We start from the raw sequence: 26,252 nt of genomic DNA, 5'->3' as shown, positions 1-26,252 counted from the left end.
GAGAAGCAGGGCTCCGAAGCTAAGCTCTGCCCCCCTGCTATGATGCTCAAATTATTTTGTTATGAGCGTGCTATGTACAACATTTACATGTGTTCTTAAACACAGCAGGGTATTACCACTGCACCACTTTATGTAAGCACAGGCTTCTTACAACAGTGACAGACCTCTGTTGTCAAGCAGCCACAGTGGCTTCATATAAGTTGTCTTGCTGCTCCACTAGTCGGAGCAGCCTGCTGCTAAGTGCACCGCCTTTTACTTTTATATAATAACCTGGCTACCCCGCTACTCAGGGAGCCAGGGTCTACTTACAGAGCTGCTCATGCTGCCGGTGGCGGTGTGTCTGATGGGGGCTGCTATGCGCGCTGCATGCAGCGGCATGTGGACCCCTGTTATAGACGGTGGTCTCAGCAGTCGGGGACCCCAGGCGAAGTGCATGCACTTGCGAGAGGGTCCCCCCGGCAGCTCCATCGATGCAGACAGGCAGTGCAGTTACTGCCTGTCTGTCCTCAATGTATTTTCTTACTTCAGCGCAGCAGCGATCTTACAATTAAAAAACCCTGAGGAGAGTGTGTCTATACATCCTGCTCCACTCCGGCACAAACTTAGACTGAGGCTTGGAGGGGGGTGTAGAGGGGAGGAGCTAGTCACACTTCTTGAAATTTAAAGTGCCCAGCTCCACTTAGCACCGTCTATACCCTACTGTCTTTAGCCTCCAGTGTCCCCTAGTGGATGAAGGAGAAAGAAGTCTAATTACCTGTACGCATAACTCTGCATAGCCCGCTGTTGGACCTCTGCTGACGTTTTGTACACTTTGCCCATGATGGAACTTTAATAAATCTACTCTCTTTGCTCATTATTCTAAGTGTTGGTCCTGAATTCTTCTCTGAGGAGGGGGTGAGTGCGATATACTACTTGTTTATGGACCCTACACCACAAATGTTTACGGGTTTGGAGTGCTGTCTCGTATACCATTTTATATTTTATCATAGGGCAATGCAGAAAATGCAGTCTGAAGATGATCGCTGATAGCACATATGCACTAACAGGCTGCAATGATAAGACTGCACAGCTCTAGGACAAAGCAGCAGGACTGGCCCATGTGAGGACAGAATAGTCCGATAGTTTTAAATATACTTATGAATCACACCCACTGTAGGGAAATTAGGAGTTTTCCTACTATGGAAGGCGAAAATGGATTGGGTGTCTTCATCTCAAAAAGTCGAGTCTCCTATATCCAAAATGCTTGGGACCCAGGGGTATTTTGGATATTGGAATACTCCGTATTTTGGAATATTTGCATACCATAATGAGATACAGTCAGGTCCATAAATATTGGGACATTGACAGAATTTTCATATGTTGGGCTCTATTCACCACCACAATGGCTTTGAAATGAAACAAACAAGATGTGCTTTAACTGCAGACTATCAGATTTAATTTGAGGGTAATTACATCCAAATCAGGTGAACGGTGTAGGAATTACAACAGTTTCTATATGTGCCTCCCACTTTTTAAGGTGCCAAAAGTAATGGGACAAACTAAACAAACCTAAACTTTCACTTTTTAATACTTTGTTGCAAATCCTTTGCAGGCAATTACAGCCTGAAGTCTGGAACGCATAGACATCACCAGACACTGGGTTTCATCCCTGGTGATGCTCTGCCAGGCCTCTACTGCAAATGTCTTCAGTTCCTGCTTGTTCTTGGGGCATTTTCCCTTCATCAAGTGAAATGCATGCTCAATCGGATTCAGGTCAGGGGATTGACTTGGTCATTGCATAACATTGCACTTTTTAGCCTTAAAAAACTCTTTGGTTGCTTTTGCAGTATGCTTCGCGTCATTGTCCATCTGCACTGTGAAGCACCGTCCAATGAGTTCTGAAGCATTTGACTGAATATGAGCATATAATATTGCCCGAAACACTTCAGAATTCATTCTGCTGCTTTTGTCAGCAGTCACATCATCAATAAATACAAGGGAACCAGTTCCATTGGCAGCCATACATGCCCACGCCATGACACTACCACCACCATGCTTCACTGATGAGGTGGTATGTTTTGGATCATGAGCAATTCCTTTCCTTCTCTTCTCTTCCCATCACTCTGGTACAAGTTGATATTTGTCTCATCTGTCCATAGGATGTTGTTCCAGAACTGTAATGACTTTTTTAGATGTTGTTTGGCAAACTCTAATCTGGTTTACCTGTTTTTGTGGCTCACCAATGGTTTACATCTTGTGGTGAACCCTCTATATTCACTCTTGTGAAGTCTTCTCTTGATTGTTGACTTTGAAACATATACACCTACCTCCTGGAGAGTGTTCTTGATTTGGCCAACTGTTGTGAAGGGGTTTTTCTTCACCAGGGAAATAATTCTTCTGACATCCACCACAGTTGTTTTCCATGGTCTTCCAGGTCTTTTGGTGTTGCTGAGCTCTCCGATAAGTTCTTTCTTTTTAAGAATGTTCCAAACAGTTGATCTGGCCACACCTGATGTTTTTGCTATCTCTCTGATGGGTTTGTTTTGATTTTTCAGCCTAATGATGGCTTGCTTCACTGATAGTGACAGCTCTTTGGATCTCATATTGAGAGTCGACAGCAACTGATTCCAAATGCAAATGTCACACCTAGAATCAACTCCAGACCTTTTACCTGCTTAATTGATAATGAGGGAATAGCCCATACCTGTCCATGAAATAGCTTTTGAGTTGATAGTACCATCACTTTTGGTCCCTTAAAAAGTGGGAGGTACATATAGAAACCGTTGTAATTCCTACACCGTTCACCTGATTTGGATGTAATTACCCTCAAATTAAATCTGAAAGTCTGCAGTTAAAGCACATCTTGTTTGTTTCATTTCAAAGCCATTGTGGTTGTGAATAGAGGCCAAAATATGAAAATTCTGTCAATGTCCCAATATTTATGCACCTGACTGTATCTTGGGAATGGGACCCAAATCTAAAACACAGAATGCATATATGTTTTATATACACACAGCCTTTAGGCGATTTTATACAATATTTTTAAGAAATTTTGTGCCTTAAACACAGTTTGTGTACACAACCATCAAAAGGTTTCACTATCTCAGTCATGCTAAAAAAAAAATTCTGTATTTCGGAATATTCTGTATTTCGGAATATTTGGATATGACTCAGGGATCTATTTACTAAGCTTGGTTAGGAGATAAAGTGAACGAAGGTAAGGTACCAGCCAATCAGCTCCTAACTGCCATGTCACAGGAGGAGTTTAAAAAATGGCAGTTAGGAGCGGATTGGCTGGTACCTTAGCTCTGTTCACTTGATCTCCTAACAAAGCTTAGTAAATAGACCCCTCAACCTGGAGTAGCTATTACTGAACATTTGTTACATATTTTGGTGTGTATGCCAACCAGACTTAATTTGATTGATATTTCCAGTGTCGGGAAGGAATGAGAAAAGGTTAAATATGCATCTTTTGTCATCCACACTAATTTTATATTACAGGAAAATAGACCAATTAAAAAAAAAATAGAATGTGATATTTGCACTGTACAATAAAAGCGTTATTAATACAGGGCAATATAAATCAATCAACATTCACTACTTCCAAAGCATTTATCACTTTCATCCCAGGAACATATTCTATTAGGTTTATTTACCACAATATAATGTAAGAGGGGCATCATGTTTTCTTCACTCAATGAGGTTGACTCAATTAACCCCGATTTAGATGTGTATGAATATTTGCCATATACGGTACAGTCTAAATCGCAGCTACACATCTCAGATTTCTGCACACACCTTTATAGGGCAAACAAAAATCAGTGATGTAGACAGTCCCACGATGTTGCCATTCCAGAACGTGATGAATGGCAAATTGCACCTAATTGAATTAACCCCAATAAGACAAGTTTTTTCCCCCAAAACTTTAATATGGTAAAAAGACATAGAAGGACAACATTTGATTTAACAGTGATGAATTAGAAATCCCACATACTCTTGTTCAAAACATTTATTGACAGCTTAGTGCACCATTAACAAAAAGTGACCATTTAAATAGAAGAAAGGCTTTTAGAGCAACATGAATTTTAACAAGATAGAAAATTGCACTGTAGTGTGGTTTGTAGTTGGTGGCATACACTAAATATTCAATCTTCAGTTTATAAAACCTGTACATTCAGTAAACTCCATGTGACGAAGCTTCCAATGTCATAACTTTACAGTCCACTGATTTTACTTCTGGGTGATAGGAAATGAGTTTTGGTCCATCAACTCTCCAACCTTTTCCTGAAGAACAGCAACCAGTTCAGCTAAGACAAACACATGGGTTTCATCCAAGTCCTGAATAATGAATTTCGTTCCTAAGGCGTTGGTTTCATCCAAGTATAAGAGAAACTGTTTCATAGCTGGGTCACTGCAAGAGGGAGCAAGTATCAGAGCACAGTACATTGGGCAGCCAGACACACAAACTAACAGTACTAGCAGTGTAACGTAACTAACACATATCAGCATTAATCACACAATGTTGACTAGAAGAACAGGCAACACGCTGGATATCAGCCAGCCAATGTATAGAATATAGGGTAGTGAATAATGCTGTATCTGACAGCAAGCCTCTCGCTCCATTCTGCATTGCAAGTGCTAGTACATTGCTACATATGACACAGGACACCTCATCTGTACACTAACATTATACTATATCTTCAACTCGGCTATCAGGTAAGACTTAAAACTGCAGTATATATATTCTTGAAGGCAATATAAATGTTGGAATTTAATGGAGACCCATTAAATCTTTTACTTTTAATAATAACAGCCAATAATGTGTGAAAACATTTATTTTAACGCTGGTCAATAGTAAATCTTAAAAGAAACACTAATGCTGGCCACACACAGAGATATTTTACCCGATCTGGCCGATTACGACACATTGGAACGACAGATCGTGTAAAATATGGCCAAATTGACAGTAAATCGTGAGTCCCCAATCACGACCACGATGCGATGCGCCTCCCTGATGGTCGTACATCGCATCATCATATCTACCATGCAGTAGGGCAGATCTGACAATCTAGGACACAATGCATTGGAAAAGAGAGAAAAAAAAAAAAAAGTTAAGATGCAAGATAGATTGGATGCTTTTTACTCCAAATCGTGTGTAGGAGCTGCCGGGGGAGAGTTCAGGGGAAATCGCACACATTGTGGGATCGTGTGCAGATCGCCATGTGTGTGGGCACCTTAAGGCCTGTATTCAATTACAGGCGCAAAGTTTCACCTGTCCGACTTTCTGCCTCGTTCGCCTGTTTCAGAGACAAAAATCTTTGCATGTGCATCCCCACTTTTCGCCTAATTCAATTCCAAAACAGGCAAAAACAGAAAACGGCTGTATCACAAAAAAAGATGCACTAACATAAGAAATCAATACAGATGCGTGCTAATAGCTCTAATATAACTATTTTGGGTACTTAAGTTGTGTAAATAGCTTGCTATTAGTGTCTTTGTAAAAGTGGTGAAGAATGGCATAAAGCAGTATTTTTTTGTGAAAATAAGTAGTCCAGTCAAATTTGGGGTACTTGAAAATGGGTGCAAGCATATTTTAATGGCTCTAACTTTTAAAAATCGTGAAAAAATCTACCTGCTACATTCACCTGCAATCCCAAAAACACCTGAGCCATTCTTGCAGCCCCTCAAGAAGTCTATTTCATAGTTTTTAGGTTTGTCCCCCCACTTTTTACTTTTTCGCCCCAAAAATGAAACGTCTTTTTGGTGTGTTCTGAGGTAATTTTTTTTTGCAGATATGACCTTTGGGGATCTGTCCCAAGGGTTCTGAGTCTTTTTCCCATGTTTGCACCCCAAAATAAAAATTTTGCACTTCTTTTCACCTCCTATTCATTGGAGATACTTTTTTGCCTATTACAATGCATTGAGTTTCCACTAAGGCAAAACTGTCCTGGAATTGAATAGGGAGATACTTTGAAAACAGGCGAAAAGTCCAAAACTTTTCTCCAAATGGCACTTTTTTGCCTCCAATTGAATCTGGCCCTAAGCTACTTGAATGGTTTCACCAAAATAGTCCCAATTCCAACAGAGCTAGAACTGATCACAAGTAATCAGTGAGGAAAGACAGCAAGAAAAGACACTAGATAAGACTTAAACTTGGTACAGGTCCCTGTAAGGACAGCCAGTTGACTACAATAGTCAATATCCAGGATAGTAGTCGGGACAGAAGGCAAGCTTCAGTAGTTTGTAAACAGGCAGATACTCAGGAGAAGACCAGCTCAGGATGTGGTGAGGAACAAAGCAGAAATCATTACACAAAAGAACTCTTAGGCAAGGGTCTCAGGGCACTAGATAAAAAAAAAATCAACAACTTATAACTGGAAATAAATGTGTAGCAAACCTTTATTAAATAGGATCCCAGTGTCACCGAAAAGCACTCTGAAGCAAGACAGAGAAGCCAACCAGGAGACTCAAAGAAGACATGTAACCAGGGGTGTAGCAGTTGGATAACTGGTTTCAGTCTCCCCATAGGGCACTATACTGTGCTAATGGGTCATTCCATGTCAAGAGGATCAGGAGGTCCCCACCTTGCCATCTCCAACTTTAATAAAATCTTCCATTAAAGTTGGCATATATATCAGACTAATTGTGCATACACACAGTCAGATTTGTTGTCAGATATGAACAACAATTTTAAAATTCGTTCAGATCTGAAAGAAAATCTGACATGTGGGCCTGCAACGATGAATGATGCGCGTTCCCGCATGTCAGATAACGATATCTGACATAGTCAGTGTTTGCAGTCAGATTTTGAAGATTTTCATTCATTTTAATACTGTCTGAAATCGTTCAAATCGTTGGTAAAATCGTTCAGCGTTCATCTGACAGACCTGACCGTGTGTGTGCACCATAACTTATATCATAATAGGCAACAGTAGCAAAACTATGACCCTCAAAGTGAGTGTGGGTGAAACGGTCATGGAATGACCCAAATGTACGTATTTTCCGGCTCATCTGTAAGTATAACTCACATGTAAGTAGATATGGCAGCAGTGCGCTCATCTCTGTACTAGTGACACACAACCTTCTTCCTCATTGGTGATCGAGTATCAGGGTGTGTTACAACCCAAAAGCAAACAGTGCTATGGCCAGCTATCCACAACAATTCTATTAGTTTCTGGGAGCTGCATCACTGTGTGGTCAGATGCAGGGACAGACTACAGCTACTCACCTTGCTGCTTCTGCTGTGCACAGTAAATCTACATACACAAGGTTTTTTTTTTTTTTACTTCCATTGCTTTTCAGTCAAACTTACAGCATAGATTCCAACTATGAAAAAAATCGGGTGTTTGTCTTAATAAAATCCAACTGATTCTGAAATACTTTAATTTTTCCACAAAAAAATACAAAATGTAATAATGTTTTCCACAAGACCCACTTGTGAGGACTGGCCTTTTTATGTAACAGGAGCGATTATCCAATTATATGACGTGCATCATTTCATTAACAACTTGGGGGAAATTATCTGCAGCTTCTTTGGGGTATATTAAATATATACCTATGTTATAAAATTTCTGACTTCTAGCATGTGGCTCTGAGCTTTTGGTGGAATATGCCCAGGTCTGGTGGTTGAACAAATGACAAATATATATACTATAGTAGGGACACACACACAGTAATTCATATAATTATCCACTGAAAGGTTATAAGACAATATTTTATTGAACAGTGCTTTCTCTACCATATGATTTAATAATAATAAAAAAGAAATGATAAAGATGAACTTACCATTCTACAAGGACTCCCTTGAGAACATTCACCATGTTGTCAGTCGGACACTGAAGTGCAGTAGTAGTCACTTGGCTGTATCTCCTCTTTATTATTACTATCCTGGTATTAAGATATGACTGCTAATGAGATGCAGATCTAAAATAAAAAGTAGTCCTCATCTTAGAATATAATGTCTTTGCTCAGACAAATAATTATTGCCTAAATTTATTGGACTGTATAAAGCCTATTCTCACCTTTACTCTATCATGGCCTATTTTGAGGACACATTTCAGCTTCATAAAAAGCTCTTTTTAAAATAGTAAAAAAATAATAATCATATGAACAGATTGTATTAATGGAAGAGTGGAAGAGAAATCTAATGAAATATGTTCCATTCGATGAAAGTGATGTATACTTGCAATCTATTTCATTTGGCTTCCAATAGAACAGGACAAGCATTGGTCACTATATTCAAATCATATAGCAATTACGATAAAATAATAGTTGCTATAAATAGACACACAGAGCAATCAGGTCAAGAAATTTGGAAAAAAAGCGGTAAGTGCAAGGCTATTAACAACCAACTGTTAGAAGTTAAGTCGGAGAATGCCAGTTCTCGAGACTTAACCTGGGTGTTTAGTCGCCAAAACTGGCATTCTCCAACTAAAATGCCGTCCGTGAGGCTGTCAGCACTGCACTAAGCCTCAGGAGGGTGCGAGAAGAAATCATTTAGTCGCCCTAAAGGCGCACTGAACTGAATAGCTCAGAGAGATCCCTCCCAGTGCTATCAACAGTGCACTGAATTGAATCAGCCCAAAAGTTTGGGGAGACAAAAACGGCCCAAAAAAACAAACAAAAAAAAAAAAAAAACACATTTTGGATACAATCGCACAATGTAATAATCTGCATCGAAAGATCCTAGGTAGGTTAAGGGCCTGATTCAGAGACTGACGCTCTGAACGATCGCTCGCTCTGAATCAGGACGTTTTGGATTTTTTTTGTTCGGCCTCCTGGCCGCTCGCATAGCTGTGGGTGACCACCCACAGCTATAGCGAGCGGCCAGGTTTATGGTCGTGATGGTCAAGACCAGCACGACCATCGGGCTTGCGACTAGACCCTTGTGGTAGGGTCTCGTGGCCACAAGCCCCAGAGAGCTGCTGGCTCTAATAGAACCGGAATCACTGGTGATGTCAGTGGGGCCACCCACAAATGGCAGGCGTTCGCTTGGGAACGCCTCCGTTTGTGAAGCCACCCCCCGGCCACGCCTACCAAAAGGGCGAGCTGTCAATCACCATCGACAGCTCGCCCCCTTTGGAGCGAGACCCGGAGCAACGGAGCACCCGTCGCAAGCCAGGTCTCGCGCATGCGCACAGTGGGCAAACATCGACACTGTTGCGAGCACTCAGCGTTTGTGACCAGATCTAAATCAGGCCCTCAGTCCACCCAGTGGCTCTTGTTATACCCCCTTACCAATACCATGCAGAATGTATCTGGTCTTACACTTTGTATTGAGAACAGTTTGGACACTACCATCATAGGTGTGTTACAAAGCACTGGACTGGTTCAGAGCCAGCCTTAGGCATAATAGACAAATGCCTGGAATGCCTGGGGTCATCCAGTTTCCCAAGCCTAGGCCCAGCAACGGAATGGGACAGTGGCGGCTACCGCAATTGGAGCTCTGCTCCGATCAGGCAGTGGTCAGAGTGAGCTTCTACCAATGCTCAGTAGCTCATCCTGTCTACAAGTAAAATGGCCAAGGGAGGGCTGCTGCGCATGCCAAGCCACAGCTCCTCCCATGGGCCTAATTGCTCCGCCTCTAGCAGGCGCCCACGAAGGAGCCGGAAGAAAACAAGCAGGGGCGGTCGTTGCTGTCTGGCTCTGACTCTTAAGAGTCTTAAGTAAGTCAGCTGGGAGAGGGGTGCTGTGCAGGAAAAAGGGTGATGGATGAGGCTAGGGGTGCTGTGCTGGGAAAGGGGTGCTGGATGAGGCCAGGGGTGCTGTGCTGGCAAAGGGGTGCTCTCAGTGGACTTCACATCATAAGTATAAATCGTGTAGTCTCACAAGTGGACGGAGAAAAAGTACCAACCAATCAGCTACTAACTTACTTTATAGATTGTGTTAAAAAAAAGAAGAAGAAAGAAGAAGAGTTATGCAGGCCATACACGGTGCGATAAAAAGACGTATATGTCTCATGAGATTTCCCTTGAAATTTTACATACGATGTGTTGAAAAGGAGTACGATTTTTTTAAACGCTCCGATGCTTCGTTTCACGATTACAAATCATAAACGAGCGATCAGTTGTGCACATAACCATTACGATGAATCTGCTAGAATGTGAATAGGGGAGGGCTTATCTAAGGGGTAAAAAAAAGACAGCCACCATTTGTGAAACTTGGTTGTAATACCTGCTGAACGCTGTGCAGTGCTAGTGATTTTTATACACCTCATAATAAGCCATCGGATTGTATTACCTGCCAAAAGTGATACGATGTGTGTCAGATCGTGGTAAGATAGGTCGCCCTCATACGGTTTCCAGTACGAGAGGCGATCTAATTATACGACTGCGGGGACGTGCATCGCCATCGTATGTACACCAAAACAACATACAAATGTGTACGATCACTCGTTACTATCGATCGAAATCGTACACATCATATAAAAATCTTACCGCGTATGGCCGCCTTTAGGAGCCGATTGTTCGGTACTTTACCTTCGTCCACTTTCTCTCTCCGAGGCTAATTACGTAGACCCCTATGTCACAAACCAATGTGTTCTCTGTGGTGTCCACGTATAAACACTAAGGGCTGTATTCATTTAGAAGCGAAAAGCCGCTTTCCGCAAAAAAGTCTCGCCGATTGAGTCTTTTTTCGCCAGGTTGAAACTTAATCTCCGTATTCAATTCCAGCCGGTTTTCGCATACACGGAAAATCAATACAATGTAATAGGCGAAAAAGACACCTCTGAATAGCAGGAGAAAAGAAGTCCAACATTTTTATTTTGGGGTGTAAAGTTGGGGAAACCACTCAGAACCCTTGGGACAGACCCCCAAAGGACAACTGTAAAAAAAAAAAAAAAAACCCGTGGAAAAACTTAACACCCCACCAAAAAAAACAGGATTTTGGTACTTACCGTTAAATCCCTTTCTCCGATTCCACAGGGGACACTGGAGTCTCAGTACAGTGGGGTATAGATGTGGAATAACCGGCAGCTGGCACTTTAATAAATTTGAATAGTAGCAAGCTCCTCCCCCTCTATACCCCCCTACCCCCTACAGGTCAGTCTAAATAAACTGTGCCCGTGGAGAGCTGGAAATAGAATAACAGAAAAGAGAACAAGAACATACACAAACAAGCAAATATGCAAACAAATCAAGCAGACCTTGAAGAAAAAAAAAAACTGACTGTCCAAACCTGGCAGAACAATAACAAATGCATGTGGAACAGCGCCGGGTGGGCGTCCGGTGTCCCCTGTGGAATCGGAGAAAGGGATTTAACGGTAAGTACCAAAATCCTGTTTTCTCCTTCATCCACTAAGGGACACTGGAGTCTCAGTACAGTGGGGACGTCCCAGAGCTCACATGCCGGGCGGGAGAGCACTGAGAACCCTGCAAAACAGCACGGCCATACTGTGAAGCAGATACCGCAAACGTGTCAAAACGGTAAAAACTTTGTAAAAGTATACCGGCCCGACCAAGTGGCCACTCGACAAAGCTGGGTCAGGGAACCCCGCAGGCAGCCGCCCACGAAGGACCCACCGAGCACGTAGAATGCGCTGTGATTGAAGTAGATGCAGCCAGATAGGCTTGTCTGATTGTCAGACGAATCCATCTAGAAATAGTAGCCTTAGAAGCCGGCCAGTCTGGCCGCGCCATATCATATCGAACAAACAGCGTATCCGACTTCCGGAGGGATACTGTCCTATCAACATAAATCCGAAGACCCAGGCAACATCTAGGGATCTGGAAGCCGAAGAATCCTCTTTAAAAACCGGAACAACGATCGGTTGGTTGATGTGAAATGCAGACACTACCTTAGGCAAAAAGGTTAACTGCTTACGTAGCTCAACCCTATCCTCATGAAAAAATGAGGTAAGGCGGATGACAAGAAAAGCGCCCCTAGCTCAGACACACGCCTAGCAGAGGTGAGTGCCAACAGGAGAACCACTTTCCATTAAAAAAAAAATTAATTCCACTGTTTGTAAAGGTTCAAATAGGGAAGATTGCAGAAAAGAGGACCAAATCCAAATCCCATGGGGCCGTAGGAGGTACAAACAGAGGTTGTAATCCGACAACCCCTTGTAGAAAAGTCTGGACATCCGGTAATAATGCTAGTAGCTTTTGAAAGAAAATCGACAAAGCCGATACTTGAACTTTTAAAGATCCCAGACGAAGAACATGCTGCTAAACCAGCCTGTAGAAAAAGAATAAGCCTGGCCAAGTTGAATTCTGACGGTGGCGCACCCTTGCATTCACACCAAGCAACATATGCCTTCCATATGCGATGATAGTGCTTAGAGGTAACTTCCTTTCTAGCCCTTAACATAGTATGAATGACCCTGGAAGAGATACCATTTCTTCTTAAGAGAGCCCTTTCAACAGCCACGCCATCAAACGAAGCCGCTTTAAATCCTGATAAATAAATGGACCCTGTTGCAGTAGATCTTCTTGCAGAGGAGGCCACGGGTCGTCTATCAGTAGAAGACCTAGGTTGGAATACCATGCCCGTCTGGGCCAGTCTGGAGCCACCAACAGAACCTTTACCCCTTCTCATTTGATTCTTTGCAGCAGACGAGAAAGGAGTGGGAGTGGTGCAAACAGGTAAACAAACTGAAACCGCCAAGGAGCTGTTAGAGCATCCACCGCCACTGCCTGTGGATCTCTTGTCCTGGAGCAGTAACATGGCAGTTGATGGTTCATTCTCGATGCCATAAGATCTACGTGAGGGGGACCCCAACGCTGAATCACTTGTTGGAAGACCTGCGGATTGAGCATCCACTCTCCGGATGAATTTCCTGTCGACTGAGGTAATCGGCGTTCCAATTTTCTACCCCTGGTAGGAAAATTGCTGATATCGCTACTGCATATTCCTCTGCCCATAGAAGAATGCGGCTTACCTCCCTCATGGCGGACCGACTCTTAGTACCGCCCTGTTTGTTGATGTACGCCACAGCCGTGGCGTTGTCGGATTGCACTCTGATGGCCTGGCCCTTCAACAGAGGATGTGCCACCTGAAGAGCATAGAACACGGCCCTTAGCTCCAGAATGTTTATGGGCAGTACTGTCTCCAGCTGAGTCCAGCGGCCCTGAAAGTGTCTTCCCTGAGTCACTGCCCCCGATCTCTCAGACTGGCATCTGTGGTGAGGAGAATCCATTCCCACAATGCAAACCTCTTGCCTGCCAATAGGTGAGAGGAATCCAGCCACCAAGGGAGAGATGTCCGAGTCCTGGGTGACAGTTGAACTCGCTGGTGAAGGAAGACGTTGGACCCTGACCACTGAGAGAGGAGGTCCAGTTGGAATGGAAAGCCATGGAAACTCCCGTATTGGATGGACTCGAAAAACGCAACCATCTTACCCAGAAGACTAATACACAGGTGCACTGACCACCTGCGATGACGCAGTATCAATCGCACCATGTGTTGGATGGAGGCGACTTTTTCCTGCGGAAGAAATACCTTCTGTTGCACTGTGTCCAAAATCATCCCTAGGGAAGGCAGACGCTGTGTAGGCTGCAGATGAGATTTTTGGTAATTCAGGATCCATCCGTGTTGCAACAGCAGACTGTTACCCGGATGTCCTGCAGTAATTGAGAGACTGATGGAGCCTTTAGGAGTAGGTCATCCAAGTAAGGGACGATAGTAACCCCTTGTATCCGAAGAAGGGCCACCATTACTGCCATGACCTTCGTGAACACTCTTGGTGCTGATGAAAGACCGAAAGGTAAGGCCTGGAATTGAAAATGAGAGGCCCGCACTGCGAACCGAAGGAATACCTGATGAGGAGGCCAAATGGGAATGTGGAGATAAACATCCTTTATGTCTAAAGATACGAGAAACTCGCCCCTCTCTAGCCCTGCAATGACGGATTGCGGCAACTCAATCTTGAACTGGAAAGTCCGCAAATAAAGATTGAGATGTTTCAATTTCAGAATGGGTCTCACCGAGCCGTCTGGCTTGGGAACCACAAACAAGTTGGAATAAAAACCTTGACCCTGCTGGTGGATAGGGACATGCACTATTACTCGAGAAAACAGTAGCTTTTGTATTGCCTCCTGTATAAAACCCGCTTGTCCGCAGATGCCGGCAAACCGGTTGTGAAAAAACGAGAAAGAGGTTGGATCTGAAAATCCAGCTTCAACCCCTGAATAATGATGTCCCGGACCCACGCGTCCTGGCAAGACTTGACCCAAATTTCCAAAGGCGAGCTCCCACCCTGGGGTCTTCCTGGGGGGAGGAGCAGCAAATGGAGATAAGTGGACTTACCACCTGTGGCTTGAGATATCCACTTATCCAGTTCAGTTCCAAACAGAGCTTCTCCTGTGAATGGAAGTGCTTTCACGGCTCTCTTGGATTCTGCATCTGCCTGCCATTGTCGCAGCCACAGGGCTCTGCGGGCTGAGACTGCCAAGGCCGAGGATCTAGAGGACTACAAATATCCTTAGATGCCTCTCCAAGAAAAGCAGCAGACTCTGCAATCTGTTCCGCTAGAGGAACCAGATCCTCCACCGAAGCACCAGTCTTAAGGCCCTCAGCGAGCTGTGTAGCCCATGCTTCCACCGCCTTGTTGACCCAACAGCTGACTAATGTGGGTCAAAGAGACACCCCTGCTACAGTGTACATTGACTTCAAGGTAGTTTCTAACTTGCTGTCAGAAGGCTCCTTTAAAAAGACACTGCCCCTAGAACAGGGAGCACGGTCTTTTTAGACAGACGTGACACTGAAGGGTCCACTTAAGGAGTTGTTTCGCATAAATGCCTGCTTTCTGCAGGAAAGGGATAGTATGATAAAAGCTTCCTTGAAATCTGAAATTTTTTATCAGGGTGTTTCCACGCTGAGGTAAGGATCTCGTCCAATTCCTCAGACACTGGAAAGGAGGCTGCCAGTCTTTGCTTTTTATTAAAAATAGACAGCCTAACCCCTACAGGATCCCTGTCCCCATCACCACCTCTACCCCCGGATGTACAGGCTCCGCCTCCTCTGGCGCCTGTTCCTCTATAGGGTCCTGTACCTCCCCTTCCTCCGTATCAGGCATGTCGTCCTCTTCCAGATCATTCCAAATAAGAGGATTCGGTATAAGTCTCCTGGTAGGGACACTAGAGGACGATGCCACGAGAGGAACCTGGGCTGACAACCCTTGTGAGCCCTTCTACAGACCTGGCTAAAGAATGCGCCCAGTCTGGTTCAGAGAAGGCAGATCTTTGAGATCTTTTAACCTCTCTCACCCTGCGAGAATCTTCTAGCTCTGCAGACATTTGAGACATGACTGATGTAATTTGATCAGTCTATGAATTTTGTGGGGATGCTGCAGTCTGTGTTTCTGAAACACACTTCTCACACAACAGGGAATTGGCTGATAGTCCCTGTGTAAACTTCTCTGCATAATTCTTACAGGAGAAAGTTTTTTGTGCAGCCTTAGACCCCTTAGATGACATTCTACCACAGTGATACAGACAAACACCACACACACACAGAGACTGTTTGAAGAAGAGATAGGGGCATAAGGGAGATTTTGCTATCAACCCCGCCCAACCAGCTCTGCTTCAGAGACCATTGCTATTAACACAATATAATGCTGTAAACACAGTCCGACCTGGTCTTCACAAATCTATCCCCACTGTGTAGGCACAATCTGGGCAGCCAGATCTTTTTCTTTTGTGTGTCAGCAGCCTGTGTTTGTAAAATGGCCACCAGCCTCCTTCTGGAAGCACTGGGACTGCTGGGAGGCAGAAGCAGAACTGTGTGTTAGGCTCCGCTCCCTCCGTTCTTGCTGTTTAGCGTTTTTAATGCCCGCCTGTCATTTCCTCCTGCCCACCCTGCTACTCAGAGAGCCAGGAGCCACTAACCTTCTGCTGCCAAATGCTAATGGGGGAGTGCGATGAACGCCGCACGCAGTGCGTCTGGCTACCCCCCAGAGACAGTGGTCTCTGTAGCTGAAGGCCCCAGCGCGCGCTGCAAGCAGCGGCGGTGAGGTCTATCGGCAGCTCCAATGAAGCAGACAGGCAGGGGCAGTTTATTAAAGTGCCAGCTCCCGGTTATCCCACATCTATACCCCACTGTACTGAGACTCAAGTGTCCCCTAGTGGATGAAGGAGAAAGTACTTTAATTTTGCGGGCGAAAAAGCACAAAGTGGGGGGGACAAGTATAAAAACTAGCGAAATAGACTTCTTGGAGGTCTGCAAGGATGGGTCAGGTGTTTTTAAGATTGCAGGTGCGTTTTTTCACGTTTTTTTAAAACTTCACTTAAGAGACATAAAAATATGCTAGCACCCATTTTCAAGTACCCCAAATTTGACAGGACTACTTATTTTCACCTAAAAAAAATACTGCTTAATGCCATTCTTCACCATTTGTGCAAAGATGCTAAGAAAGAAGCTATTGAAACAACTTAAGCACCCCAAACAGTTTTATTAGGGCTATTCGGACACATCTACATTGATCCCCAATGTTAGTTCATCTTTTTGGGGGGTTCAGGCTGGTTTCCCCAAATCTGACAGCACTTCTCGCCTGTTCTGAATTTGCAGCTGGCCGTTTTCGAGTGTTTTTCAATTGAATACGGCGAATAGCGGGGACACGGGCAATAAGTTTCCGCATCCAAAAGACGCAATGTCGGTGAAAAGTCCAGCTGGCAAAACTTTTCCACGGGTGCGAAACTAATTGAATTCATTGCTCAATTTGTTTAAAGAATGAAATAGTCACAATAATCCACACAATACAAAAATCCCCCTGGGCAGAAAAAGAAGAATTTTACCATTATTTTAAAGATATTTGTAAGTAAAACCATAATCTAGATAATGAGATATTAATTGTAAATGTAATCCTATAGCCTCTTTGCAAGATTATTTTGTTTATAAATACCTGATAAACTTCACATTGATTGAGGTTATAATAAAAAATATAGCGACAATAGAATTTTTTATGTTTCTTGAAAAAGGAGTACACAAGTTATAGGACTGTGGTGTAATGATATTTGTCTCAGATTTTAAATTATTTGTGTTGCCAAAAGCCAAATTATGTATGACCTATGCCCGGCGGTTCAAATCCCGACAGCAGAAGACCGGCAGGCATCTAAATCCCGATCTGTAAGTACACTGGCTAACCCTAATCTTCTCCTCCCCCCCTTAGGGGTGCCTAACCCCCCCCTTACCCACAACACTGGCCAACCCTAATCTTCTGCCCCCCCCAACCCTCCCTTAGGGGTGCCTAACCCCCCCGTCCCCACAGCCTAAACCTAAGTCTCCCGGGAGGCTCGCCTAACCGCCCCCCCTTCCCCCCTGCCCCTAGCCTAACCCTCCCGGGTGGGGGGGGAGGGGCCTAACCCTAAGTCCCCTCGGGATCCCTGAAACCTAAATCCCCCCCCCCCTCCCGGCTGTCCGCGCCCGGCTTGCCGGATTTCGACGCCTATCATCAGTCCCCTGTCGGGATTAAGCAGTCGGGAAGCCTGTGTTCGGCATTTCGACCGTCCGCTTCCTGACTGCATCCCGTATAAGAGGTCTACAAATACATATTGGTAAAATATCTATAGGTTGAGTCTTCCATATCCAAATATTCCAAAATACGTAATTGAGCGTGACTGAGATAGTGACACCTTTCTGATTGTTCAATGTACATAAACTTTGTTAAATGCACAAAATTATTACAAATATTGTATAAAATTACCATCAGGCTATGTGTATGAGGTGTATATGAAACAAATGCATGCATGCAAATGTTCCAAAAACCCGATATCCAAAATACTTCTGGTCCCAAGCATTTTGGATATGGGAGACTCATATCTGCCAGACTAAAATCAACTGCTTATGCTGGGCATACACTGCCAGACATTTTATCTGGCAGCCTGTCACGCTGCAGATATCACAGGCATACATTGTAAGATATCTCACAGAGTATTGGTCCAGATATCTGTGTGCTCCGCTAGCGGGGAGGAGATATTTCCCCGTTCCTTCCCTGGGAAGGAACATGGGAAATGTCTGACGGTCGGCCGCGGCTGGGTATACACTGCCCGATGCGGTCGACATTTAACATACAAAATATTGCATCAGACGGGCATGCTGGACAATCCGGAATGCCCAACCTATTGATAATTCACCTTTGGTCACACGCACACACACAGTGCAATTATCAGGGGTATCCGCTGATATCAGACGGATTGCCCCGAAAATTGTATAGTATATGCCCGGCATTACATGTTTAACAGTGAAAAAGATACATCTATTACTTTCTGAAGCTAACCTAGCAATAACGTGTAAGTATAATATTCAGTTTAAAACAATATGTAAAGAATGTATTACATATTTATAATGGTTACGGCTTGAGATAATCCAGTTAACAGTATTTGATGGTACAATAAATAAAATGGCTTTTCACCCAGTTGTCAAAACAGAGATCAAGATACAGACATAAGCTATATTTAGCCATTTTCCTATCAACTTTACACGTTGAAGCAATTTTAAAGGTCACTAACCCCAAGGTAAAAACTGACCCAATATGAAAAATCACTAGTCTGTAAAGAAATACTTCTAGAAATCATGTTTCAGCATTTAAGATATTTGAATGTATTCTTATTTTTACTATAACTTTTTATTTATGGAAAAATATGAGATATGGTAAGAACTTACCTTTGTTATCTCTATTTCTACGGTCCATAGGGTTCCACAGGATACCTTGGGTATAGGTGATGACGTCAGGCATCGGGCACCATAGAGTTAAGTTTTTAGCCTCCCAGAATGCACTAGGGTCCCCCTCCGATACCCTGCCCCCGAGCCAAGGCATCTCAGTTACGTACCAAGCCATAGGCAGGAGGAGGAGAAGGAAGAGAGAGAAGAAAGATCTGGACACACACAAGAATCACATTCTCACCAGAGGGAGACGGAAAAACCGGTGACCAGAGTAAAGCCCATCTGCAGCACAGGTGCGACAGGGCGGGAGTCCTGTGGAACCCTATGGACTTCGTAGAAATAGAGATAACAAGGCTAAGTGAAAACGGGAAACAACTTTGGGAAGAAAATCAGGACGAGTGCGCAACACCGCCCCGTTCCCATGAAAAAATCAAGAAAGGAGGTCTACAAGAGAGCCCCTAAATCAGAAACACGTCTGGCTGAAGCGATGGCCAGAAGGAAAATTGTTTTAGCTGTCAGCCATTTAAGATCCACTGAGCCCAGTGGTTCCAACGGCGGTCCCTGGAGAGCCTTCAGGACCACAGCTAAATCCCAAGGCGCCACCGGTGGAACAAATGGCGACTGAATTCTAAGAACACTTTGCATAAAGGTGCGCACATCAGGGATTGTAGCAATCCTACGATGGAACCAGACGGACAGGGCAGACACCTGCACCTTCAAAGAAGCAAAGCGAAGCCCATGGTCTAGTCCCGCCTGTAGGAAGGCTAGCACTCTAGACAGACAGAACTCCCGAGGTGCATAACTTCTCGGTCGACACCATTGGAAGAACGTATGCCACACACGATAGTATATTCTTGCAGAAGACGGCTTCCGAGCTCTCAACATAGTGCGTACTATAGAGCTGGAAAACCCCCTGGACCTTAACATGGCCGCCTCAACAGCCACGCCGTCAAAGACAGCAGAGTCAGGTCCGGGTGAAGACAAGGACCCGGAGACAGTAGGTCCGGTCGTAGCAGCAACCGCAGAGGAATGTCCACGGACAGACCCTGAAAGTCTGAGAACCAGTGCCGTCTGGGCCACGCGGGAGCTATCAACAGGAGCGTCCCTCCTTCCTGTTTGAATTTCCGGATTACCCGTGGAAGAAGGGAAAACGGAGGAAAGAGATAGGCAAACCGGAACGTCCACTGGACGGACAGAGCATCCACCAGATATGCCTTTGCGTCTCTTGTGCGAGACCCGTACACCGGCAACTTGTTGTGCCGAGAAGCCATGAGGTCGATCTCTGGAAGACCCCACCTGTCCACCACAAGTTGAAAGACGTCCTGGTGCAGAGACCATTCCCCCGGATGAACGTCCTGGCGACTGAGAAAGTCGGCCTCCCAGTTGAGGACTCCCGGGATGAATACCGCTGAGATGGCCGGGAGATTGCGCTCCGCCCAGATCAGGATGCGGGACACCTCTACGAGTGCCGCCCGACTTCGGGTTCTTTCTTGCCGATTTATGTAGGCCACGGTGGTGGCGTTGTCCGACTGGACCTGCACAGGATGACCGTGGAGAACCCGATGGGCCTGCTGGAGAGCATTGAAAGCGGTGCGGAGTTCCAAGATGTTTATCGGAAGCTCCTTTTCTGCCTGAGTCCATCTGCCCTGGAACAAGTGTGGACCCGAGACCGCTCTCCAGCCCCGAAGACTGGCGTCCGTCATCAATAGGACCCAGTTCGCCACCCAAAACGGACGACCCTTGTTGAGATGGGTCGTCTGCAACCACCAGGCAAGGGACAGGCGAACCTCCAGAGTGAGCAACATAGTCTGGGATTTTAGATTCTGAGGCAGTCCATTCCATTTGGACAGGATCAATTGCTGCAGAGGTCTGGAGTGAAACTGGGCATATTCCACCATGTCGAATATGGACACCATGGAGCCCAGTAACCTCATTGCCGAGTGAAGAGACACACGGCGACTCTGCAGACAACTGTGCACCCTCAACTGCAAGGCAGAGATCTTTTCCCCCGTCACAAAGATCCTCTGCTGACTGGAGTCCAACAAGGCTCCGAGGTGCAGAATCTTCTGAGACGGGATCAGGGTGGACTTTTGCCAGTTTATCAACCAGCCGTGCCGTTGCAGTACTGCAATCGTCAGATCCAAATTGTGTAGAAGGAGCTCCGGAGATCCTGCCACCAACAGAAGGTCGTCTAGGTACGGCAACATGCGGACTCCTTGCAGCCGCAGGGAAGCCGCCATGACCGCCATAACCTTGGTGAACACACATGGTGCTGTCGCCAGGCCAAAAGGTAACGCCCGGAACTGGAAGTGATCGTTGCGGATTGCAAACCTGAGGAACTGTTGATGGTGCAAAAGAATAGGGACATGCAGGTAAGCGTCCTGTATGTCCAACGACACCATGTAATCCCCAGGTTCCAGCGCCAGAATGATGGACCGTAGGGTCACCATCCGAAACCTCGGCACCCGCAAGGACTTGTTGAGTGCTTTGAGGTTGAGGATCGGACGGTACGACCCATTGGGTTTCTGCACCAAAAACAGGATGAAACCCAGGCCCCTCTGGGAGAAAGGAACAAGCACTATAACTCCAGCCTGGAGCATAGTGTGCAAAACCTTCCGCAGCTCCGAGGCTTTGTTTCGGTCTGATGGAAGACCCGTGGTGAAGAATCGGGATGGGGGCCTGTGCCGAAAGGAGAGGGCATACCCGTGAGAAACCACCTCGTGAACCCAACTGTCAGTCGTGGTTACCGACCAACACTGGGCGAACCGTAGCAGGCGGCCTCCCACTCTGGGATCCCCCAAAGGGAGGCCCGGACAGTCAAGGCGGCAGGTTTGTCATCGGACTTAGGGGCCGGACGTCTGGTACTCCAGGCCTGCTTCCGGGGCTTGGCCGATTTCTTGGGGCCAGCCTGTCGTGGAAAGGACTGTGCTTTAGGCCTACCCTGGGCAATGTGAGGCCGAAAGGACAACGTACCTGAACTGGAAGGAACTGCAGCAGACGGGAGACATGCCAATTTGGCTCCCGCCAGTGTGGCTACAATTTTGTCCAGATCCGGACCAAATAGGACTTCTCCATTAAAAGGCAAAGCTTACAAACCCTTTTTGGAAACAGCGTACTTCTTCCAAGATCGCAACCATAAGGTGCGACGAGCCGCCACAGCTGCCGAATAAACCCGAGAAGTCAGGGTACTGATATCTAAAGCCGCTTCATTAATGTAAGTGGCCGAATCCCGGAGATTGCCTATCAACTCGGTCTGTTCAGCCGAACAGTCAGAATCGAAAGACGCCTCCAAACTATCAGCCCAGCGCTCCATAGCTCTGGCTACCCAACAAATGGCCATAGCCGGCCTGGCTGCCCCCCCCCCCCCCGCAAGGGAATAAACGGACTTCAGGCAGATTTCCACCTTACGCTCCGTGGCATCCTTTAAGGAGGACATGGAGGGCATGGGCAACGTGGCACTTTGGACCAGGCGTGTCACATGAGAATCCACCTGTGGCGGGGATTCCCACTTAGCAAAATAATTGTCCGCAAACTGATAAGCCACTGCTAAACGTTTTTGAGGCTGATACCGTCTGCCAGGATGTTTCCACGCTTCCTCTAAGTGGTCCACCAATTGACCCGAAAGAGGAAACACTGTGGCATCACCCTTAACATCTTTGAAAAAGGCATATTTGGATTTTGATACCGGAGGTTCATCCTCCTCAATAACTAAAGCTGTGCGGACTGCACGAATAAGGCCAGGTATATAAACCTTAGACTTACCGTCCGACTCTTTAGTACGGAGAGGTTCTTGGTCAGACAGATCCAGAATCCCCCCATTATCGGTCGTCCCCTCGTCATCCTCCTAAGGAGTGGACAGAGACGCCACTGGCCGCTTGTGAGGCCGCAACACAGACTCCCCTTGTAACACGTCCGACAAATGCTGTACAGAGCTTGTCAGCGAATTAACCCACGCAGGCTCTTGAGAGACCTGAGATGGGGAAATAGGGAGATTGTGGGGTACCATCAGTTGTCTCGGGAACCCCTGCATGGGTGACGACACCACTGACTGCTGGGACAATCCCATCTGAGGGAACGCAGGTTGCGGAGCTAACTGGCCCACTAGGGTTGTAAGCGCTTTAGCGAAACAAGCCCAGGGCGGTTCCTGTACCGGAGCCGTGACAGTAATTGGCCGCGTCAATAAAAAACACTGCCGACATAGCCCCTCCGCGCTACCCTCCCCCTCCGCTATAGGTAACTTGCACGTAGTACACAGAAGCTGGAGAGGAAAATCACTTTCAGACATGATGGCAAAGTATGTGACCCCTCTCACTGATACGCGTTAGTATAGTGAGAAAACCACCCTGCAATCACCGCACCGCAAGGGCTTTAGCAGAAGAAGAGCAGGGACAGTGAAAAGGCTGACAGTAGAAAGTGAAAGTACAGGCAGCAGATGCTAGCAGCGGTCACATACAACGCAAAGAAATCAATCCCTGCACTATCAGCGCTGATCCTCAACTAAGCAGACACAGGGCCTGGTAGGACACAGCGCTGCATACACAGACCTGTTCCAACGGAGGAGAGGTATGCCGGGGAACCCAGACCACGATGCCACCGATCATCAGCTTCCAGCAAGCTTCCATAAGGATGGCCACCGAGGAGCAGAGAGGAGGCCGGCCGGGGGGAGGAGCGCTGCCACAGGGCCAATCGGCAGGTGCAGAGGGGGCTGTGTGCAGCGGGGGAGGTGCCGGCTGTGTACAGGGAAGGCGCGCTCCCCTGGCATGCAATTAACCCCTGGGACGCCGCAGCACTACCGATCAGCCGCGGTCCGCTGTCCCAGGGGGGTAGTGGAAGCGCAGGTCCGTAACCTGGATCCACGCTGCAGCCAGTTCCCAGGGAGCCCCCTGCCTGGGGACTCCGGACCATGTTCCAGCGGGACCCCGCTGCTTACCTGCTGTCCCCCTTAAATCCGGCCATGGTCCCAAACATCTGGGGTCACCGCTTGCTGTGACCCCAGATGCCTACCAGCATCTCCGGATCAGTACCGGCGTTCTGGTACCGGCGGGGGTGTAGGGAAGACAGCATGGACGTCAAGAATGACTGTCCATGCTGTACCTCCAGATGTGCAGCCACAGCTGCCTTGTAGAAAACTTCAGGGGTATCCTTAGCCCCCCTCTAAACAGGTGCATCCAACTCCGAGCCGTGCACCAACGAACCTGGGATGCCTTATCTCGGGGGCGAGGTATAGGAGGGGGGACCCTAGTGCATCCTGGGAGGCTGAAAACTTAACTCTATGGTGCCCGATGCCTGACGTCATCACCTATACCCAAGGTATCCTGTGGATACCCTATGGACCCTGAAGTAGAAAGAATATTAAGAAATGAGTACCTATAATAGGAGGGCTGCACCTGGTTTCTGCACTGATAGCTGCAAAAGTCACAGGTCAGTACAGACACCATATTTTTCATCTCCTGGCAATTTTATTGTGGTGTTGTAATGTACACGTAGCACAGTGTGACCTAATGAGCACTACTAAGCTTTTATTGTATAGTGATCGGCCAGGAGATATTTAAAGAGAGGCAGAGTTCCCAAGAACAGCTCACAACTGATTAATACTGCACTGCTACTGTACAGTACCTGTGAAATATTTGACTAATGTGCCCCCTTTCTGTAGCTGGCACCATAGGGCTCCTGTGATACCCTCATAGCCTTGGTTGAAAAGGCGACACTCTTGTGAGAGGAGTAGATTCTACCTAGTGAATGGTCCTCACACCCTCACCCTCTGCCACTACCAGTTGCCTGTGGTAGTCACAAGGGCTCTAGCTAGAAGACACACTAGAAGAATATTTTCATAGGTGACAGCACAGCTTTCTATAATGTCCTCTATGGCAGTGGTGGCCAAACTTGGTCCACAAGAACCCCTAACAGTTCATGTTTTCCAGACCACCTAGCTATATGCACACAGGAGCATTCATTCCCACAAAAACATATCCTACAGATCCACAGGTGACCTGGAGCATAGGAGCCATTAGGGGTCCTTGTGGACTGAGGAGGTGATTCAGCTTCGGGCGGAATTGCATCCCCTGCTGCATTTGCGATCCCAGCACTGATGACCAAGGTTGTAGACTGAGTTCACAATGCATGATGGCACGCAGACCCTTCTGACAGACAGAAGCATTTAAGGGACAAAGGGTGTTTTAATTGGAGAAAAGATATGACTGCAGAGGGCCTATGTATTATGGTCTGTATCATGTGACACATTTACCAGCCACTTAAGTCAAACTCCAACCACCCACATGACTGTAGATGAGAAATAATGCTCATGTCTTGCCCAGAGCAGAGAGCCACACCCCAGGCAGGAAAGAAGAACTGCATGGGTTGTGACAGGTAGAGAGTGCTAGAATGAACACTATTAACCATCAGTGCTCAACCATGGATATCCTTAAGACATGGGACTGAGTTTGAGAGCCACAGAGTTAATGTGATTTAAAAATGCAAAATCAACGTTATGACATAACACAGTTGTTCCGAAACTTTCTTGGATCACAGCACCCTAGAATAACAGTTTTTTTCCACGGCACCCCTCGGCCAAAAGTTGCTTATCGAGAAGCTCAACAAAAATTATTAAATTAAATAACTTGTACTTACTTAAGTCGGATACAAACTATACGATAGGTCGTAAATTGCCCAGTGTGTACCAGCTACGTTGCAGACGATGCGCCGAATGCAGAACGGCCCCCGTCGTTGCTCCCGGCATCAGCAAGTGTGTATGCACTTGCCGATGTCGGGACCATCTCTGGATGCCGTCGCGAACGAGATCATGGAGGGTACAAATCGTTTAGTGTGTACCTAGCATTAGATTCAGTTATATGATGGTAGATAGGGTTGCACTTCCCCGTCACATACTTTAAGATTGTTAAAACCGGTTGTGGTGGTTGCCAATCACAGTGACCAAAAATTATTTTGTTTGATACTGGACCACCAACCAGTGGCACCCCTACAAATGCCCTGCAGCACCCAGTTTGGGAACCACTGATGACATAAAGATGTAACCTGAGTGCAAAAACCTGTCATTTAATGGTTCTCACTACTGGAGAAGGGCTAAACATGGACAAGAACATTCCATATAATGTATAAAATAAATAGGGCCAATAACAAAAATAGAAATTAAATTACCATCCAGGTACAACTCGCTAAAGCCTGGGACCATGTACAAAAATAAGTGACATATGACAATTATCAATTTGTACTAATGATATTGACATGGATGTTATATCCTTGTATGTAATGAGGTCTGAATGGACACTTAACATACCTTGTAGCAAGTGCCCAGGATCACTGTCACTCACACTATCAGCAGCTCTAGGACCCCGATCCCGACCGGTACACTGCACAGGGAAGCTCTGCCTGACACCACCAGTCGATGACAACAGCAGCAGCAGCAGCAACCTTTCTTCTTCCGGAGTCCCGCCTACACACATCCCCCAATCACCAAGCCAGTTACACAGCACCAAAGCTATTCTAAGGACTCTCTCGTCACTAGCGGGGATGGAGGAAGTGACGTCACCCCTGTGACTTAAAACACTGACTGTTTACAGTGTGTTTTTGTCCGCCATGATTAATGTGGGCAATACACAGGCTGGCAGTCTGGCACGTACTAGTAAATTAATGTGTAACTGTGCTGGCAGTCTGGC

At 46.1% G+C, this 26,252-nt stretch overlaps 2 protein-coding genes across 2 annotated transcripts in view; both read right to left on the bottom strand.

Moving 5' to 3' along the window:
• SERAC1 (serine active site containing 1) overlaps positions 1-25,953 on the bottom strand; it is a 203,974-nt gene extending 178,021 nt beyond the window's left edge. The window contains exon 1 of the mRNA XM_088457406.1: positions 25,874-25,953. The gene's annotated coding sequence lies outside the window, so the exon portion shown is untranslated. The remainder of the gene's footprint in view (positions 1-25,873) is intronic.
• GTF2H5 (general transcription factor IIH subunit 5) lies at positions 3,974-25,961 on the bottom strand. Its single transcript, XM_088457407.1, has 3 exons — positions 25,874-25,961; positions 7,765-7,902; positions 3,974-4,390 (listed from the first exon to the last, which is right to left on the bottom strand). The coding sequence occupies exons 2-3, from the start codon at positions 7,797-7,799 to the stop codon at positions 4,210-4,212; spliced, it is 216 nt and encodes a 71-aa protein (XP_088313533.1). The 5' UTR covers positions 7,800-7,902; positions 25,874-25,961; the 3' UTR covers positions 3,974-4,209.
• Between the last annotated feature and the right edge of the window lie 291 nt (positions 25,962-26,252).

This window comes from Taudactylus pleione, unplaced genomic scaffold, assembly GCF_031769625.1.
Source record: "Taudactylus pleione unplaced genomic scaffold, aTauple2 ptg000760l, whole genome shotgun sequence".
NCBI lineage: Eukaryota > Metazoa > Chordata > Amphibia > Anura > Myobatrachidae > Taudactylus > Taudactylus pleione.
The sequence above is the reverse complement of the archived record's forward strand: the minus strand, read 5'-3'. Positions and strand labels throughout refer to the sequence as shown.